The 18100-nt window shown below is 41.1% G+C and overlaps 2 protein-coding genes across 5 annotated transcripts in view; one reads left to right on the top strand and one right to left on the bottom strand.

The window, feature by feature from the left end:
- The first annotated feature begins 7 nt into the window (after positions 1-7).
- On the top strand, positions 8-10357 carry LOC119136391 (regulator of G-protein signaling 22). 3 transcript variants are annotated; one of them, XM_037274797.1, is made up of 23 exons: positions 8-131; positions 208-236; positions 326-388; positions 486-668; positions 780-865; positions 1082-1215; positions 1332-1941; positions 2049-2210; positions 2285-2429; positions 2495-2629; positions 2724-2825; positions 3484-3678; positions 3845-3937; positions 4136-4263; positions 4643-4805; positions 6119-6283; positions 7596-7637; positions 8128-8286; positions 8733-8912; positions 9057-9227; positions 9302-9430; positions 9530-9629; positions 9734-10357. In XM_037274797.1, the coding sequence occupies exons 1-23, from the start codon at positions 110-112 to the stop codon at positions 9829-9831; spliced, it is 3294 nt and encodes a 1097-aa protein (XP_037130692.1). In that variant the 5' UTR covers positions 8-109; the 3' UTR covers positions 9832-10357. The 3 variants fall into 3 exon arrangements, with proteins under 3 accessions (XP_037130692.1, XP_037130691.1, XP_037130690.1); XM_037274796.1 differs by having other exon boundaries at positions 4091-4263; XM_037274795.1 differs by having other exon boundaries at positions 4088-4263.
- The window catches only part of LOC119136390 (vacuolar protein sorting-associated protein 13B-like), a 211690-nt gene continuing 203607 nt past the window's right edge, over positions 10018-18100 (bottom strand). For both annotated transcript variants that reach the window (XM_037274793.1, XM_037274792.1), the window contains exons 62-68: positions 15308-15484; positions 15063-15233; positions 14534-14710; positions 12520-12622; positions 11098-11266; positions 10939-11019; positions 10018-10765 (exon numbers count right to left, since the gene is read on the bottom strand). In XM_037274793.1, coding sequence (XP_037130688.1) covers positions 10517-10765; positions 10939-11019; positions 11098-11266; positions 12520-12622; positions 14534-14710; positions 15063-15233; positions 15308-15484 — 1127 coding nt within the window. In that variant the 3' untranslated portion in view covers positions 10018-10516. The remainder of the gene's footprint in view (positions 10766-10938; positions 11020-11097; positions 11267-12519; positions 12623-14533; positions 14711-15062; positions 15234-15307; positions 15485-18100) is intronic.

Raw genomic sequence — 18100 nt, 5'->3', positions numbered from 1 at the left:
AAAGTGAATCCACTTCCATAGCAACCTACAGTGTGTAGTTACATAAAGCTTTGTTACCCGATTTTCCACAAGTATTGCATAAGGAATTGGTCTTTTTGAGGCACTAGTCATGCATAGTGACATTTCAATAGGTAAGAGTTGTCTCTCAAAACTTTACTTTTGGAATTTGTCACATTTGAAATTTTCTACCAACATTTGTTTTGGCAGAGTTTCCCCAGCTTACTGTTCATAATTTTGTGAGTACACCTTTTAAAACTTATTTGACAAGTTATTTCACAATTTACAACATGGTAGTTTAATGTTGTGCCCTTTCACCTGCTCACAGGAGAACTTCCTGACCTCCGATCACCTGTTTGTTCACACGTTAAATCGATTTTTAAGTCTGCCGGTAAATTCATTTATATTATTAATATTGAGGTCAAGCATTTTTAGAGAAAAAAATAATACAAACCTTCATTCTCGTTGTGTCTTGCATCTCTTCCCAGTGTTTCCCACAGGCTTTGCTGTACAATGAGGAGACGGATCAGTTCGAGGTGCCAAGCGACGCGGCAGAGTTCACCTTCAACAAAATCAGATCGGCACTAGAATACACCAAATCACAGATCCTTCATAAGAATGTCAAAGCGCTGGCAAAAACCCCTTTGGTGGACAACAGTTACGCTGTCTCGGTAAGTAAAGTATGATTATCATTTCCAGAGCAAGACAGAATATAATTATTACTTTGTTGATAAAAGAATGTCTTTTTTCTTCTTCTTTTGTCACGCTCCCTGGCATTGTAGTGTCTGGACAGAAAACAGGGGGTTCAGTGGATTATAAAGGAAAGATTGACTTATTTCCTTCAAAGTAGCTGCTACCATGAGTACAGGTACAATGCATGAAATGAAAACATCAGTATGAATTTGTCTATACAGCACAATGTATGCTTCACATCATATTACTGTACTTCATTTATTAAAAGAAAATTCTATCATTGCATAAGGTGCATTTCCTTATTACTTTTGATACAGTTTGTGTAACAGGATATGTTGCATCTCATTTATATGTGTACTGTGTTTCTGAGTGCATCCCATTTCATCTGTAGATTATCCAAGTTGTTGTTTCAGTGGGCACGAAATATAAACATCGACAGGAGTACATGCAACTGTCGTCTAGCCACGGCTGTTCTGAGTGACAAAGAAGGATTCCGTGCTCACGAGAACAATTCATCCAAACAAGGTTGATGCTTATAAATGATACATTTGCCAGTCAAAATACAGTTGTGCTCATAAGTTTACATAACCAGGTTATACAAACTTCTGAGCACAAACTAATGCTATTTCATCCCTGTAAAGGTTGTGTGAGAATACATCAGCTGCTCGGTACATCCTCTGGCCACAGCGCACAAGTCCACAGAAATGTCAGTGAATCATCAAGGCGTTCTTCTAAGCTGTCTTCCTCCACTTCCTTTGCGTCAACCCTCTACGGTGCTGACATCAACATCCGAGAGACATCAGACGCATCTCAAGAAAAGCAAATACATGAAGAGGCCTCGGAACTGGATTTGCAAAACCTGGCTGCCCAAATAGTTCACAAGGTAGTTGACGATGCTGTCTTTAAGTTGACCGCACAGAACCACAAAAAGTGTACTTGCATCGATAAAAAATGCAAGTGTATGCATTGGCACTGTTCAGTTGATGAGAACACTAAAAAATCCTGTAAAGAATGCCAAAAATGGAGTCGAGGCAATGACATTTGTGATGGGAATAAGAGCAAAATGTCGGAGGCAAGTTCAGAAACGGAAACAGTCCAGGATGTTTGCTGCCATGGTGGCTGTCACCAAGGCAACCAACCAGGCATGGATGACTTCAAGGAGTTTTTGCGTGGAACAACAGGAGGCAGGTTGTTAAGTCTTTGGATGGACATTGAGAGGCTGAAAACCCTAAACAGGGAGAGGGAGAACAGGTGATCAGCGCACTACTGCTTTGTCTTTCCTATCTTTTTTTTTACATTCTAAGAAATTTAGCAAGATGCAGCAGTGTGTTTGAAATGCTATATGTTGTTTGTCTCAGCTTTTTGGCTTTAATGAGGAGCCGCTACCTGCTAAGCAGCAGTCAGAACAGTCTACGCTTGCAACAGCTCTGCAGGTTCGGGCTGACTACCTCCCCCTGCTGGACAAAAGAGAGACTGTGCTCAGTACAGCCCAAAGTCATGGAGTCAATCACATCCTATTGGTGATATTTTTTTGCACGCATTTGTGAGTTTTGACTATATATTACCTGTATTTATGCTCCTGCTGTCCCCACAGGGTTCCTCGTTACTGGACATCCCCTCAAGTTCAAGTAGACCTGAATGATCCTGATAGGGAGTGGTGTGTAAGCCCTTATTTGGCCTCAATGACCCCTTGTTCTCTTTGTCCTGAACCTTGGCTTCCGCTTCCCTACAATCCACAGGTGAAAGAATTAAGACATTTTTCGAATGGCTGCAAATGGCTGATTTCATGTTCTGCATATTACAGTTTTGCGAGCATTCTCACCCAAGCAGAAGCCAATCACTAGAGCGCACAAGACTGGAAAAGGTTTTACAGGCATTATTTGTTGACCCTGAGGCTGGCTCATACTTCACTCATTTTTGTGAGCAGTCTGGAAACCAGGTAGAATCCATAAGATACATTCACATTTAAGCTTTATTTTAATGACACCAAGTGATTCAATGTGTTTGTGAGGATTATTTCTTTCCCTTTAAAGTTATGGGAGAATGCAGTTTATTTTTGGAATGACCTCCAGCACCATCATGAGCTCTTCTACCAGGACAGACTGGATCCCTACAGAGTGCAGAGAATAGCTCAGGTACACAAACACACAAATATAGAATACCTTTGACAGACAGTTGAACTAAAAATGACTCAAAGAAATTACAATGCGCTCTTAGAGGCTACCCAAGCATTGATTATTTCACACACAGAATCACAAAATCAGTCTTGGGGACCCCTGGTAGGCACACAACTCCATTTTATAGCGAGGAAAATCCAGCCAGCCTAAAATAGGAAAATGGTTCATTCTGGGAAAAATGACAAATAGCACTCATTTTCTTTCTAATACTGCAAGAGAGATTATAAAACTTTTTTTTTGGCTGGTAGTGAGGCATTTTTGGCTACAGAGGTGTCCTTAACAAATATTTGGAACCATACATAACATGCAGTCAATTCACCCCTTTTTTTTTTGTGTGTGCAAATTTTTTATTTATTAAATATTATGGCCACCACCTAAGCCCCACCACTCTAATAAACATTATATTGAAAGAAAATCACGTTTTAGTTTATTTGTAATATAGAACTGGATTTACTTACTTTCTAAATGATCGATAACAGCGCTAACTGGGCTGCAAGTTTAATGTTTAGACTACATTTAGACATGAAGGAGCCCAAGTTAGTTTTAGTGCAAATGTTATTTAAAACTGAGTATTAAACTCTGTTGAAGTGTTTAAATTGTTTTTGTAAATTTTCAGGTTATCTGCTCCACATACCTCCATAGTTCTGCCAGCAGGAGCATTGGCATGAAAGAGGAGATTAAGAAGGAGGTGTACAACCAGCTGACGCCTGCTTTTGAGGAGCTCTTTGATAAAGTTGAAGACCACATCTTGAACATCCTCATGGAGGCTTGGACAGCGCTTGTTGACCTGGACAAAAAAGCCTTCCTGCAGGTTAGCATGGTTTCTGCTGCTTCTATTAATAATATTCTTTTTCACGAGAATGTGCAACCATACAGTGTTTTAAATAGCAAATATCAATAACATACACTATGTAATCCTTAATAATGAAGTGTAAGACTTTGTGTTCAGAAGTTACTCTATGTCTGCACGTGTTCAGGTAGACGTGTACAAGAATGTACGCTGTGTGAACACTTGGCAATTCAGGGAGCTCCAGAACTTGTATGCAGAATTCAAACAAAACAAGCATCAAGTGAGTAAGAAACACGTGAGCCTAAAAGAGCAAATGTGCAAAAGTAAGTCATGTTTAGTTCAACAGTGCAGGGGCACTACTCTTCTGTGCAGAAAACATATTCCATGTAAGATATAAGTACACATTTGTTTTTGTGTGTTTTGTGTGCAGCAGCAAATAACATCACCATTGAATACTGCATCCGGGCTCTTCTCTCAGGGTCACCGGGACCTTGAGTCTTGGTCCAATGTGCCAGCACAGTACCAAGGTTACCGCTTAGGCTCTTTACTTCGACACCATCATGAGATCTGGCATTTTATGTCTTTCCTCCGAAATAAAGATGCCAGGTTAGTTACTGGATGCAACACATTGTTTTCATCTTGGACTGTTGTTTCCTAAGAAGCTCTAAAGTGTTATTATTCAATTAATTGTGGTCCTGTAATCTGGAAAAGCAGACACATTATGCCTATACTCAACAATGATTTGTCCAGTGTGTGTGTACACACACACGCATAATGAGAAAGAATATTAATCTTGTAATCATAAAAATTATTTTTGTCGTCATGTGCATGTGTGCTCAACTGCTCATATAGCTTATCTGTTTTTGTCATGTAAACAAGATAATAGAATTTCTCTTATCTTGTCGCACAAATGTGCTGTAAATAAACTTCATCCAAGTGTGTGCATCGGTTTGAATTGAAAATGTGTTTAAAAATGTTTCTTCAGTATCCACCTGGAATGCTGGCTGGACCTGGAGCAGTACAGGCAGACTCCTCAGAGGAACAAGGCATTGACACAGGACCGGTCTTCTCACATTGCGAGAAAATATCTCAACTCAAACTATTTCTTTAGTTCCCAAAGTCCTGCTACTGAAGAGCAACAGAATCATGTACGTAGAAAAACTCAGTACAAAGAATGTGTCACGGCATTTCAAATTAGAATTACCGTATCGTCAATCAAGAACGTGGGAAAGTTCTATTGAACATGATGGTCCAGATTTAGCGTGAGCTCCCGCCGAGGCTTCAAATCCCATCTAATACACTGAGACCTCTGTTGGTCTCCTAGAATGTTCTACTTCTTCTCTTCTGCTCTTATGTGGACCTGCTGCTGACAGTTCTGACAGGGTGTTACTGGAGGATCAGAGAATAGCGGACATGGTTAGAATTAAAATGAGGTGGGCTCGAGGTTTGTGGTTTGGATCCACAATACAAGAGAAAGCCTAGTAGGAGGAAAAACTCTTGTCTAAAGTTAGTTTTTTAGATTGAAACAACCTGTAGGGGGGAATTCTGTCTAAGGGAACTGGTCACTTTGATTTTGTAGATCAAGGGACTAAAGTTTAGGATTGAAGTCACTGGAGAAAACATTCGATAAAACTGAACCATTCAACGCAATGCCTCGAGCAATATGCCTGAAAGATTGCTCAAAGCGGGCAAAGCTCCAAGACGAACATATTAAGTTATTATATGTATCTTCAATATATGATGTGCATAAGCATCATTTCCCATGTCTATTCCAAAAAGTCCACTCAACTGCTAATGGACTTTCTTTGCCTAGTCTGGTTTTGCACCTTGGACCAACATCATTGGTGTGAAGCTCACTTTTTCTAGACTTTTAGGAGCATTTGGGTACTCAAGTGCCTCCATCACAATAAAGTGACAACTCAAGGAGATCGCTGTACAATTGTATTGTTCAGTATTTATGACTACACTTGAATTTCAACTGTTTTCCCTCCCCTATCATCTGAGTGACAGACCTATTGTGTTAACCTTCCACAAATTCAATCATTCATTCACAGAAAATCCTTCTGGTACTTTCTGATGCTGAAGGTATACAATTTCTCAAATATCTTTGGCCCATTTTTCTTTTCTTAAAATACATTTTTCAAATGATATTCTGCAGATCTACAGTATTTTCCGTTCCCATTATAAATAGGAAAGACACTGATAAATGAGGACTGAAAGCAGACAAAGGAGATGAAGGGAATAAGTGAATTGTGGGAATGATATTGAGAACAGCATGAGTCAGAAATTTTCAGTCTGGTTTCCCGTAGTGGGAAGGTTTAATCTGACTAGACTCACTGCCTCATGTGGATTTAATGACATGTGCACTCATCCACCTACGACATGGCTTTCCTGTGTCTGACAGTGACTCTCTAAAGTCCTGTGTGTGTGTGTTTGTAAATGTGTTTCTGTTTGTGTGTAGATATTGCACTTGGCAGGTGGACTGGAGCTTCTGCAATTCGAATGTCTCTCAAAGCCAGTTACCGTGGAGATCCAGGAGATCATCCGATGTCACATTGAGAAAAAATGGCTGCCTGAGTTTCTGGCCACAGCAGAGTTTAGAGAGCGGTGGAAACGCAAAGCAAAGGTACAGCAGACGGCAATACGACTGATACTGATTACTCATTCTTGGTAGAGCTGAAAGGACAAATCACATTTCAGATTTTTCTTTTTCCTCTAAATTGGTGGTCTTAGGCAGACCTAGTGATGTCACCCAAAAACAGATCAGAGGTGTGGGAGCAGACACATTCAAGCTGACATCTCCAATCCAAACAGGCACTAATTTGAAACAGACTCGAATGTGGCTTAGCACGTGTGGTCATGTTGGCAAGAGCTTAGTGGCAAAAAAAAAAACTAAGAAATTGTAATAGACAGTCCACAGTTGCAAATAAATTAAAACTCAAAATGCTACTGGTGTAAGTTAGTGTCAAGTTTAACAGAAGTTGTCTCAAGTCTATTGTCACCACACCCCTGCAATAAAGTGACATGATTAAAAAAATCCATCGTGACACTGCAGTGTTGGTTGGAGGAGATAAATGTGTCCTCATAATGCAGATTATTTTTCAGTCATATGGCATATCTTGTAATATACTGACAACTAAAACTGTTTTGACCTCTCACCTTTCCACTTTTGTTTCTATTTTTCTATTCTCACTCGTCTTCCAACATTGGACATAAAACTCTTAAATGACCTTTAAAAATGATATTAGATTTTGCCAGATTGCATTAACATGAGCGATGAGGCCTTGAGAACTGTTATTTCAAGCCAGAAGATGATAAGCCAGATATCTCCAAGGTGTTGAAATCATGAGTTCCATTCTAAATGGAAGACAAATGACTAAATTGCAAGTGTCATCTTGTTTGAAGGGCATAAATTAAATAACTATCTTTCTTGCCAAGTCATTTTCCTGCATACTAACACATTTATTTCTTGAGTAAGATGTCGGACTCTTGCTAGCCTTGGCTTCCTCTACATAAACCATGCGGCCTTTGCTTCCTGTTGCCTAACGGCCTTGAGATAAGACGCCAGGTTCTCATTAGCAAGTCTGCTACTTGTGAGAAACCGCAAAATGGCATCACTACTCTGTCTTTCTCTCTCAGGTTGCCTCATCAGGTAACACACGAAGCACAGATTCTGCTGCTCTGACTCATGTTATCAAGGTTACCACATGGATCTTCTCATTAGGGAGAGGGAGCAGTGGTAGTTTAGCATTACATGCCGCAGGAGATTAGAGTAGAAAGGTGCAAATAATAAATGAGGAGGAGGAGGGCATGTTGAAATTTGGGTTTTCCTACAAGAACATAGGGACAAAATGCTGAGGGGAAGTATTAACGAGGGTGGGCAGCATTTCCACACGAGTCCAAATGTTTATGGTGATCATTTTGACTTTGTGTCATAGGACAGCACGCATCGACACAAGACAAGAAAAGAAGGCTGGAAGGTGAGGCGACATGCACAGCGTTAGAATGGAGAGACGTGTGATTTACTTCACCACTTGGCTTCCAGCACTGGCTTTGTCAAACTTCATTTTGGCCCAGCGGTTAATTTTCCCAAATGGGATCCAGGATAAATAAGATTAAAGCATCAGCATAACTAACCTTGCTTTAATAGTGTTTTCCATGCAGCTCTGTTGTCATCCCTACTGCACGGCGGCATGTCACAGATATAAAACATGAACATTTGCAGCAGCGTGATTACAGGACCAACATGATTGTGACTTTGATCTTTATGATCATGATGTCATCACTAGAAAAGAGCGGCCTCTCCAGGGAACAGTATCATTATTTCATTTTTGTGTGAGATCATTGCTCCCATACCATTGTTACTTTTGTTGTTGATGATCTTTTACCGCAAGAGGAGGCAACAATGCTATTTATTGACCTCTGTGGACACTTCTGATCATCTCTAAAGCTACTCACGCTTCTCCACAGAGTCAGGGCTTGTGGATGAGTTCCTCCAAGGAGATCCTTCTTTTTCGACGGCTTCTCCTCAACCCCGCCTCCTGTTTGCACTTCCAGCACTTTGTTTCTCCGAGGGGTGACTTCCTAGAGAATGATGTGCTCTTTTGGCTGGAGGTGCAGCGGTACAAGGTACAACAATACAGGATTGTATGCAAACGGGCAGCAACCCACTTGTCACATGACTTTAGCGGACAGTTGGTAAAGGCTCTCGGGCCACCAGTAGCATTGTGATTTTAATGAATAACAGATGACATTCTGGCATAGTAAATTGGTGACGAGTACGACAAGCATCTCAGGTTCCATTATATACCTTCTGAGAGCAGAGCCGATTCAAAATCTGTTGGGGCCCCAAGAAGAATTTTTTGGTTATAGTATGAAGTATTAGTACATTAAGAACTTATGTTTGCATAAATGTGTACATAATTTACAATAAATATTGGGCTATCTTCTCCAAATGACTAATTATGAGACGATTATGATTATGAGACATGTTGATGTTTATCATTATGCATCTCTACTTTGTAAACACCATCAGCCATTTTGAATTTTTGTTTACATTGGGCTCCTTCCTATAGGACCTGTGTCATTCTCACAGTGACGAGGCCACAATTCAACAGAAGATCTCCACAATCATTAAGTGTTTCATCAATTCATCCTCACCTCCGGCCCTGCAGATAGACATCCCTCTGGAGCAGGCAAAGCACATTATGGAGAAACGTCACAAACTGGGCCCTTATATTTTCAGAGAGGCACAGGTAATGTATTTGCTTGGGTGGTTTTTGTAAGATGAAAAACTGGCTTTATGATCAGCAACATTTGTGATATGAAAAGTCACAATTCAAGAAGGGAGCACATACATTTTCACACTATGCCGTGTGTGTGTTTCGATATGTTCATAGATGTCAGTTTTCAGTGAGTTGCTCAGATTTTGGCCCAAGTTTCAGGAGCTTAGCAGCAGTGTACTAGAGGGTCAGTTGCTGGAAATGCTTCAAGATGAACGAGTCAAACACAAAGCCAGAGTGCGGAGACAAAGGAGGAAGGAGGAGGAAGAGGATGAGAGGAGAGCTCAGGTCTGCTACAAGAGAGATGGTCATGATAATTGTGCATGTCTTACTTTGAAATTAAAGTTCTTCTCTTGGTACAGGAGGAATATGTGAAACGGCTAACTCGCAGTTCTAGTGAAAATGATGATATGCAAAATGAGAAGGATAAGGGAGTAGAAAAAAGAGCATCTCAGACTACGAGCGGCCTGACGCTGTTTTCGCCAAAGCCAGTAAGATCATTTACAACACAAATGAAATTCTATAAGATAAAATGAGCTCAAACTACCATAGCCATGTAGTCCATTCATTTTTATAACATGTTCCCTCAGTTCTCGTGGTCGTATTCCAAATACATGGCAGCTCTGAAGAGAAACGAGAGGCTGCTAAAGAGACAAAGTCAGAAAGAAGCCTCATTCTCCACATACTCAGGTTTTTACACTCAACCTCGAACTTTGACCTTATCTCTGCTACTGGCAATTCTAATCTTGACATCTCATTGAAGTCACTGCTACTCAACACATCTGTCTACACAGTGTCCTCTGACGGCAGTGTGACGTCAACAGGAAGAAAAGGCAGCCACCAGAAGGCCTCACGGCCATCCTCCAAGTCACATGTGAAAGAAAGTCAGTAACATGGAACAAAGAATTATGACTAGATTTTTAGATCAGAGATGCAAGAAAACCTTTCCAGATGTATATACTGTGTGTAAATGGGTATATGTATACATATGTATGTATGTATGTACACACACACCAATATATACACCTAAAAATGTATTTTTTTAATGTGGCAGTTAAAGCCATATGACAGCCAGACACAAATAGTATTTTTTTATTATAAATACTCTCTAAATATAATTTGTAAGGCATAGCAATGAAACCTTACCCAGATCCCCAAAGTACAATCGCATTATAAAAGGCAAAAACATGGGTTTGGCATCAATGTACAGTGATAAAGTACAGTGTTACTCTAAAACATGTTACATCACACAATATCAAATAACATCGATTGATTTGGTTGGCAGCTGCTGTTTGTGGCTTCATTCTACATGATAGCTGACAGGAAGTCTTTTGCTCTTTTATGAACTATATGTACCATGTACATTAGGTCTACACATAAGAAACTGTTTTGCAATGATGAATAAAAAATGAATCTGAGTTCTGGTGTCTGCCATTCATTTCTTATGCTTGTTTAGTAGAAAATAAGGATTCAAAATGGCAATTCTTCATATCATTAACAAACGGTTCCTTTAGAGCATATTTTGCATCAATGGGTAGGTGAAAAAGTGCAGCTGATCGATTTCAGCAAGACAACTATTAGTGGAATCCGATTTTTAAGGCTTTATCCTTTACCATGGTGAACTTGCTTACAAATACCTTAGCGAATGCGGGATCGACCAGATAGCGGTATGACTTGGTGACAGTGGGCGGCGGCTCAGCGAGCGTCACTGTAGGCTGCAGTTGCAGTGATGAAGCAGAGGGAGGGAAATAGTGGGAGGCTCGCTTCACATACTCCACCAGGCGCTGATATTGCTGCTCCGACAGACGCTCTCGCACACCTTCGCCCTGAGGGAGGACAAGAAATCACGAGAACAATTATCAACTTTAGGCTTCAAGCACCTCCCGCATAAGCGAGAGTTCTCACAACCTGCCTTGAGTCGCTACATCACTGAAGATGGCTGCTCCATTCATTGAAATTGAATTTCTTCAAATGAGCCCAATGAGGGCAAAGATCTCACCTCTGTGTCACTGGCTACCGTCTGCTGCTGCAATGTGAGCGTGAGCTGCCCCTGCTGTCCCGCTTCCTGCTGACACTCGACCTGCAGAGGACGCAGCTGCAACATTTAGTGCGCATAGCAACACACATAAACTTTTCCTCCAGTCATGCATGAGTTCACCTCTGTGATGGGGAAGGCCTGCTGCTGCGTGTCCTCACTGAGGCTGACCACAAAGAGGACCTCCGAGGTAAGCAGCAGACATCCGGCATGCTCCAGGCCGGACCCGCTCACGATAGTCACCTCTAAGGCCATATGCAGCTCTGGTCGACCTAAAGATTGGAGCATTTTCCTGTGGCCAGAGAGAAGTTCCAGTCTCTCATTTCACATTTTGTCAACATATAACAAAGTCAGTTAAAAACATGCTTCCAATGATAGAACTATATACACATCATATAGACCACACAAAGTGCCACAATACACCCAAAGAAGTGACAACATGTTTCTGGATACATCCTGTAATTTACATGTCTACAGAACGTGTGTCTCCTATTTCACATGTGCTCAGCCCGGGATGTACGTGTGAAGGAAGGCGAGTGTTCGGCGGTGTTTCTGGGACGCTGTGTTTACTTTGGAAGGCAGGTGCTCCAATTGCACAGCAGATGTGAGAAGCAGCAGAAGGGACGGTTTGTTTCTGTTCAGTGTAACTAGGCTCAAAGCATCTGACCCTTCAAGTGTCTGGGCTACCTGCAGTAGTAAAAATAATTGATGGACACCCGATGGAAACCAGTTTCAGTGCAAATGCAAAAACAATAACGCCACGAGGGAGAATTCTCTCAGCGTTCATGTATTTTTATCCCTTTTCCACCCCTTTACGTAGCACTAACTTCTCTGGTGTCGACATCTAAGGTGGAATGTTCCAAAGGAATATTGAATTTAAGATTTGCCGTTTTCCATCACCGGCTGCTATTAAAAATATGTGTTTCATAACTATGGAAACCAAACGACATTGGGGAAAGCTCATTATAGAATGCAATTCACCCTTCCCCTCGGGCCTCTAATAAACGTTGTTAATATTATAAGCATTCCACTGAGAGGTAATTCTGCAATGCAGGCCAAAATGTGATGCAGCGCTGCATTTCTGGTCCGATTTCAATAATGCAGAAGCTGAAGGTAACCACGCCTGCTCTGTACAACATTTGAGCTCATTGATCAAACGCCAGAGCATCTGGCGCAAAGAGTAACGTGTCCCTCCTCCGCGTGAAGGCATCTCTCTGGATCCACTCACAGCTCACAACTTTGAGCTGGAGGCTTTGGCAGAGTGCTTACAAAAACCTTTTAACATGGCTTGATGAGAACAAGGGAGGGCAGGCTGGCTACCATGTGTGGAATCAAGGTCAAACAGACTTTTCGGGGAGTGGGGTGGTGTTAATGAACCCTTCAAGACAGAGAAAATGATGAGAGGTAAGTGGGAGAAAAGGAACGCCAGGTTCTGGAGAGGAGCCAACAAAAGCAAAGGCCCACATGTCCCACTTGAAACGCACGGCTTCAAGACCGTGTCTGCAGGAACAAGGCATGTTATTTTATTTTGGGAGGAAATCATACCAAACATATTTGAGGTGGCTGTTGGGGGCTTCGGCGGATTTTTCTTCTGTTGGCAGGTAAAGTTGTTTAGGATGCTGCCAGAGTCCTGCTCCGTGGAGGATCCCTGTAGGCACATGTCAACAAACCCTCTCATATTATCACTGAGGTTAATCAGATACAAAACAGAACTTCCAACATGGAGGCAAATCGACATTTTTAGTTATAAATACACATTGGACAAAAAGTGAGTTGAGACTGCTTGTCATGAATGGCAAACTGGACTGCAGCATAAAAATGACAAAAAAAAGCATCAATAGCAGGAGTCACCAAAAATGTTCCAAACCAAGAGCTACTTCTTTGGTACCGATTATTGATATTCATGTATGTAAAGACACTGATCATGTTCATCTCATTTTGCCAAGAATATCAACAAAGATTTAAGATCGAAGGAAATATTTATTCAACAATAATACTAATTATTATATTATTAATCACAACACCCCTCATAAGTGAGCTCATTTTAGAATAGGCCTTGATGACTACTTATGTGGTCGGTGGGAGCTATAGAGTGCCTACCGTGACCATGTTGATCCAAAGTATTAACACTGCAGGTGAGAGAAGCATATGAAACGGAAACTACAACTAAAAGAAGTGGTACACGTGTCTATCCTGACTGCTCATTTGAATACGGCAACGTAAATGCAAATATACCTCTAAAATCATAAGCAGTCATCCTCAGCATGGCTGTCCGTCCAAGTTAAAAGAATGAACTGGAATGTATTTTACCAGTGGCTGATTTATTTCACATGTGCATGACAGTTTAGGATGTTGAGATGTTATTAAAACCTGCCTGTGCAGTTAATAAAGGTTTTATGTTGCAGACACTTTGACTTTGGAACGGATTACTTCTCTTTCCATTATTTTCTATCAGAGAAACTTGTGTTTGAGGTTTCCTTTGTTTCCAGGGCAATATTACATCCTCTTTCACGGTCTGGTCTATACATGGGTTTAGGAAACAAGACATGTTTGGCATGTGTATGTCCGAATGAGTTCATGTGCGTGTGGTCGGTTTTCCTTCATCCCGTTCTCTCTGTCAACAGAGGGGCAACGGCGAGCCAGTGAAGTCATCAAGTGAAATAGAGCCATAAAGAACGCGGAGTGCTCTATTAATGATGTCACTCCAGAGGTACTCTGCAGAGCTGAGTGGCTGTTTATACAAGGCACTTTTATAGAACACAATGAAGTGAAAGAATGATGACACAAATCAATGCAGATGATCTCCAGCTAATGCCAATATATTATAATCATGTTTGTGTTGGACTCAGTGAAAGAGTGCCACGCGGACTCAGGGAGTCATCGCTTCGCTTGGGGGCGGTTCACCACAATAGTCGTGTGCCGAGGCTATAAACTGTTAGTTGACAAAACACACCGCCCGCTGACTTTACTCCTCAACTCCGTCCGAGTAAATTAATTCCACTGGCTCAAACAGCCCAAAAGGTCATGGTGGGGATTTATCAGCAACACAACCCTGTGTCGTACGACAAGGCTGCATGAATAGAATTGCAAATGCAAATTAAATGCAATTAGTCCCAACCATAACAAATTGGGAGGGATTTGGAAGATTTTATTTTCTATCGGAAATAATGGGTTCAAAGTGTCACCATCTTAAACATCTTAATAAATGTAGAAAAAATGTATGGCTAATATTTCAACCATTGTCTTAAAGTTAAATGAGTATTAAGTTAAACAAAACAGTCAGCCTTATCTTGAATTGAATGTGAGTCCGCTTCACATAACTTAGAAAAACTTGTTGAGTCAAGTCACTATTTTCTTTTCGAATAAACAAACGGCCACAAAACGTCTGTTTGCACGCACGCAATAAATCTTTCAATGCATCTCAAACGGAGCTGTTATACGCTTAGTTTTCATGTGTGATGATCCGTGAAAATTGAGTTTTGTATGATTGTGAAACACCATGACAGAAACGACCTCATTTGTTTTAAACAAACAACATGAAGCTCAACTTTGAACGCACCATATCCAGTCTGGGATACCAGTTCAGCTGCTCCTCCAATGGGCTTTGTGAAAACTCCCACAATTCCTTTCCCCATGCCAGAGATGACGCCTTTGGCTTTGCTACCAGCTGTGCTCTGCATCTCCCAGTTCTTTTGGAAATTCTGCATGGGCTGGTCCACGATGCCCGCTATTGCTCCTGGAACGAAAACAAACGGGGTTTAGTTTGGAAATTTATCCATTTTCTATACGGCTTGTCCTAATTAGGCTAAGATGGAGCTTATCCCAGCAAACTTTGGACAAGAGGCAGGGCATAGACTTTACATGGCACGTGCTTTGTGAAATATTGCCGCATTGAAAACATATGTACATATATGACAAAACTATGACCCCAAATCATTTTAATAGCCTTTCAAACATTTTCAAACGATACACTACTGTTAGAAATACACTAAACATCAACAAAACCAATGTGTTCCACCTTCTGTCACTGTAGTTCAAACCCAGTGTGTTTTTGCACCACTTAGACGAGTGTTTGATCTACATCATACCTAACAGACTTATGCCAAGTCGTGAAAGCCCCTGCCTAAGTCCGTCTCCCAGACTTTCTGGTAGTTGCTTTCTCCACTCCTCCTGCCTGGTGTAGTGCTCCTCATCCAGAGACAGACGGTCCATGTTTCTGGCCAGGCTGGTTGCCAAGTTGGTGATGGATGTCAGCGTGCCTGCATGGGCACATATGGACACAGTTTAATAATGAGAACATAAAAACAAAACAAAACCAAACATTCCTTATTACCTTTTGAGATGTGCTTGACGAAAGAAGTGGTTCCCCTGGAGACGCCACTGACAAAGGCACCAGGTCCGCGAGTCAGACCCTCGTAGGGCAAGCGGAAGAAATCGGACACGCCGTTTCCGATGCTGCGCACCAGGCTGGCAGGACTGCCCAGGATCTCCAAAGACCCCACTACCCAGCCTAACACAGGAACAAACACAGGCACAGGCCTACTGTGAAGCTGAATGTATGCTGAGAAATTAGAAAGCTGTTACAAGATGGATGAATTAAACAAACTACACAATCTCATCTGATGTAGCGAGACATTACTCTCAATAAAAAAACAAACAAACATTTTTTTCCCCCATACTTAGTGACTGTAGGCGTCATGGCCTAATGTCCCAATATTTTAGCCCAAACAGAAGTGTAACGTGCGATGTTAGTGGAAGCCGCAATGGTTTTATGAGTAAGAAAATAAACCAGCAGCACCTGCTCACAAACTAGCCTGCTGAGAGTTTGAACAGTTTCTTGCCAAAACCTCAATAGCCTGTGAGGCTCTCCCTAAAAATATGTTCAACATTGGGATTTTATCTTCAACATGAACTCGATCACTGCATTCACAATGTTACACAATTGCTCATGCATGTGTAAATTGATGAAGTTAATGTTTCATACTATCTCTACTCACATGTTCATGTTCACATAATCAGACATTGCCCTATAATGTGTGGGGAAAAAAATCGACCTTTCTTGTCCACTTTCATTTCTCAGGTCATGGTGGTCAGTCAGAGGCCATCAAGGTCTATTTGAGGGACTGAGGCCAGCCAGGAGCTAAGCTACAATTTACAGTGCTCTTATGCTCTTATAGATTGGATATAAATAGTTTACACAGCCATAATCAAATGCCAGGTTTTTATGGAGAGGTGGGGGGTCAAAGCTTTTTTTTTTTCCTTTTTTTTTTTCATGTTCCCCATGCAACTGAGAAAAAAAAACTGTTTCCAAAAGTCTTGACTCACATATAAACTTAACTGACATCCCATCCCTAATCCATAGGGTTCAATGTGACGTCAGTCCACCCTTTGCAGCGTCAACTCTTCTGAGAAGACAGTCCACAAGGATTAGGAATGTGTTTATGGGGATTTTTTACCATTATTCCAGAAGACCTTTTATGAGGTCACACATTCATGTTGGATGAGGATGCCTGCTTTTCAGTCTCCGCCCTAATTCATCCCAAAGGTGTTGTACTGGGTTGAGGTCAGGACTCTGTGCAGGCCAGTTAAATTCATCCACACTAGACGTTGTAAAAGGAAGGGGGCCAGCACCAAACGGCTCCCATAAAGTTGGCAGCATGGAATTGTCCGAAATCTCTTGGTATGCTATATGCTTCAGCCGCTCTCTGACCAGTTTTACAAGGAGAAAACCTTTCAGCAACTTTGGAAGAACGTCTTCTAGTTATTGGGAACGCCATATCTTCTCCACTTGATGATGACTATTTTGTCTTATTATTATTACTTTTTTTATTATATTATTATATATATTATATATTTATTATATACTTTATTATTACTAAATCATATCAATGGTGGATTTTTTTCAGATTATAAAAACCTGGCAATTGAACAGAGGCGTGTAGACTTTCTACTCATAGTACACACACAAACAGACACACACACACAAACTGGACATATGGGTAAGTATGAGCATGCTATCCATATGCCTACATTGTGTGCGTGTTTAAATGTACCATTGTACATACATCCTGAGGCTAATCAGTCCCAGAATGCAACGGTTGCCCAACTTAATGATGACTCAGGAAGTGGAGAACATGGCGAGGTGTTGAAATACAAGCAGAAATGAGGGCTGTGATGAAATACAGCGGAAAAGGAAGAAGCCAGCCAGAACAATAATTTCTGATGTGGAAATGATGGGTTAAATCAGACCACATGTGGAGGCTTCGACGAGACAGGACAAGAGCACGGGCCAGAGGCTTTCCTCAGTAAGGCCTGATAGCCAGATTTCTCCATGGTGACTGCTTAGATTAACCATAATGTATCACAAGTAATCTGTCAAACAAGAGGAGGCCTTTGCCAGGCATAAGGGGATTCAGATTTTGCTACTTTTCCTCTAGAGAAGCCTTGTTAAACTCAAGGCCCGCGTGCCACATTTGGCAAATGCTGCATGATTAAAGTGTATGATGTCGTATGTCCTCACAAGTTAGTGTTTTTTAATGTAAGCCTCAGCAGAAACACTGTTGCTGATTAGATATGTGAGCTTACATTCACAGGTGATGGAAAAGGGAAGACTTCATTGCATATGTGTAACCTTGTTGTGGTTGAGAGCACTGGCATGACTGACATTGTGCAGCTGGCACTTTTTATCTTTGTGCATTACAGACGAGCTTTTAGGTACTAATAAATCACTGCATGACAAAATCCCGGGAAACAATACATTTGAAGAAATGTGCACTCATGTCAAAGACATGAAATGGCCTTGGAACAAACTCATGAGCACCTTATTAATGGAAACGATACGAGAGAAGATGCCAAGGGAGTATTGCGCAGAGTAGTATTACTGTATCTGTCACCAGGAAACACTATGCAGCGAGGCCATAAAAACTGAATATTGTCAAGATTAGATAGCCATCAACTTGATCAATTTGTGTAATTACATATATGGTGAGACGATTATACAGTACTCAACATAAATGACAACAGGATACCTATAACTGCTAAAAAGAAACTAATGTAATGTAATGTAATATATCCAAATCTAATCTAATCTAATCTAATCTAAAATTCTTGTGTTCACCAAGAAATG

Source organism: Syngnathus acus, chromosome 16 (assembly GCF_901709675.1).
Source record: "Syngnathus acus chromosome 16, fSynAcu1.2, whole genome shotgun sequence".
Taxonomy (NCBI): Eukaryota; Metazoa; Chordata; class Actinopteri; order Syngnathiformes; family Syngnathidae; genus Syngnathus; species Syngnathus acus.
Note: the sequence above shows the minus strand (reverse complement) of the source record. Positions and strands in the feature narration are given on the sequence as shown.

Excerpts from the sequence above, each read along its gene's own strand:
- LOC119136391 (XM_037274795.1), top strand. The coding sequence starts at position 110 with ATGCATAGTGACATTTCAATAG. Across the intron at positions 237-325 it reads AGCTTACTGTTCATAATTTT|GAGAACTTCCTGACCTCCGA; the intron begins GTGAGTACACCT and ends ACCTGCTCACAG. Across the intron at positions 866-1,081 it reads AGCTGCTACCATGAGTACAG|ATTATCCAAGTTGTTGTTTC; the intron begins GTACAATGCATG and ends TTTCATCTGTAG.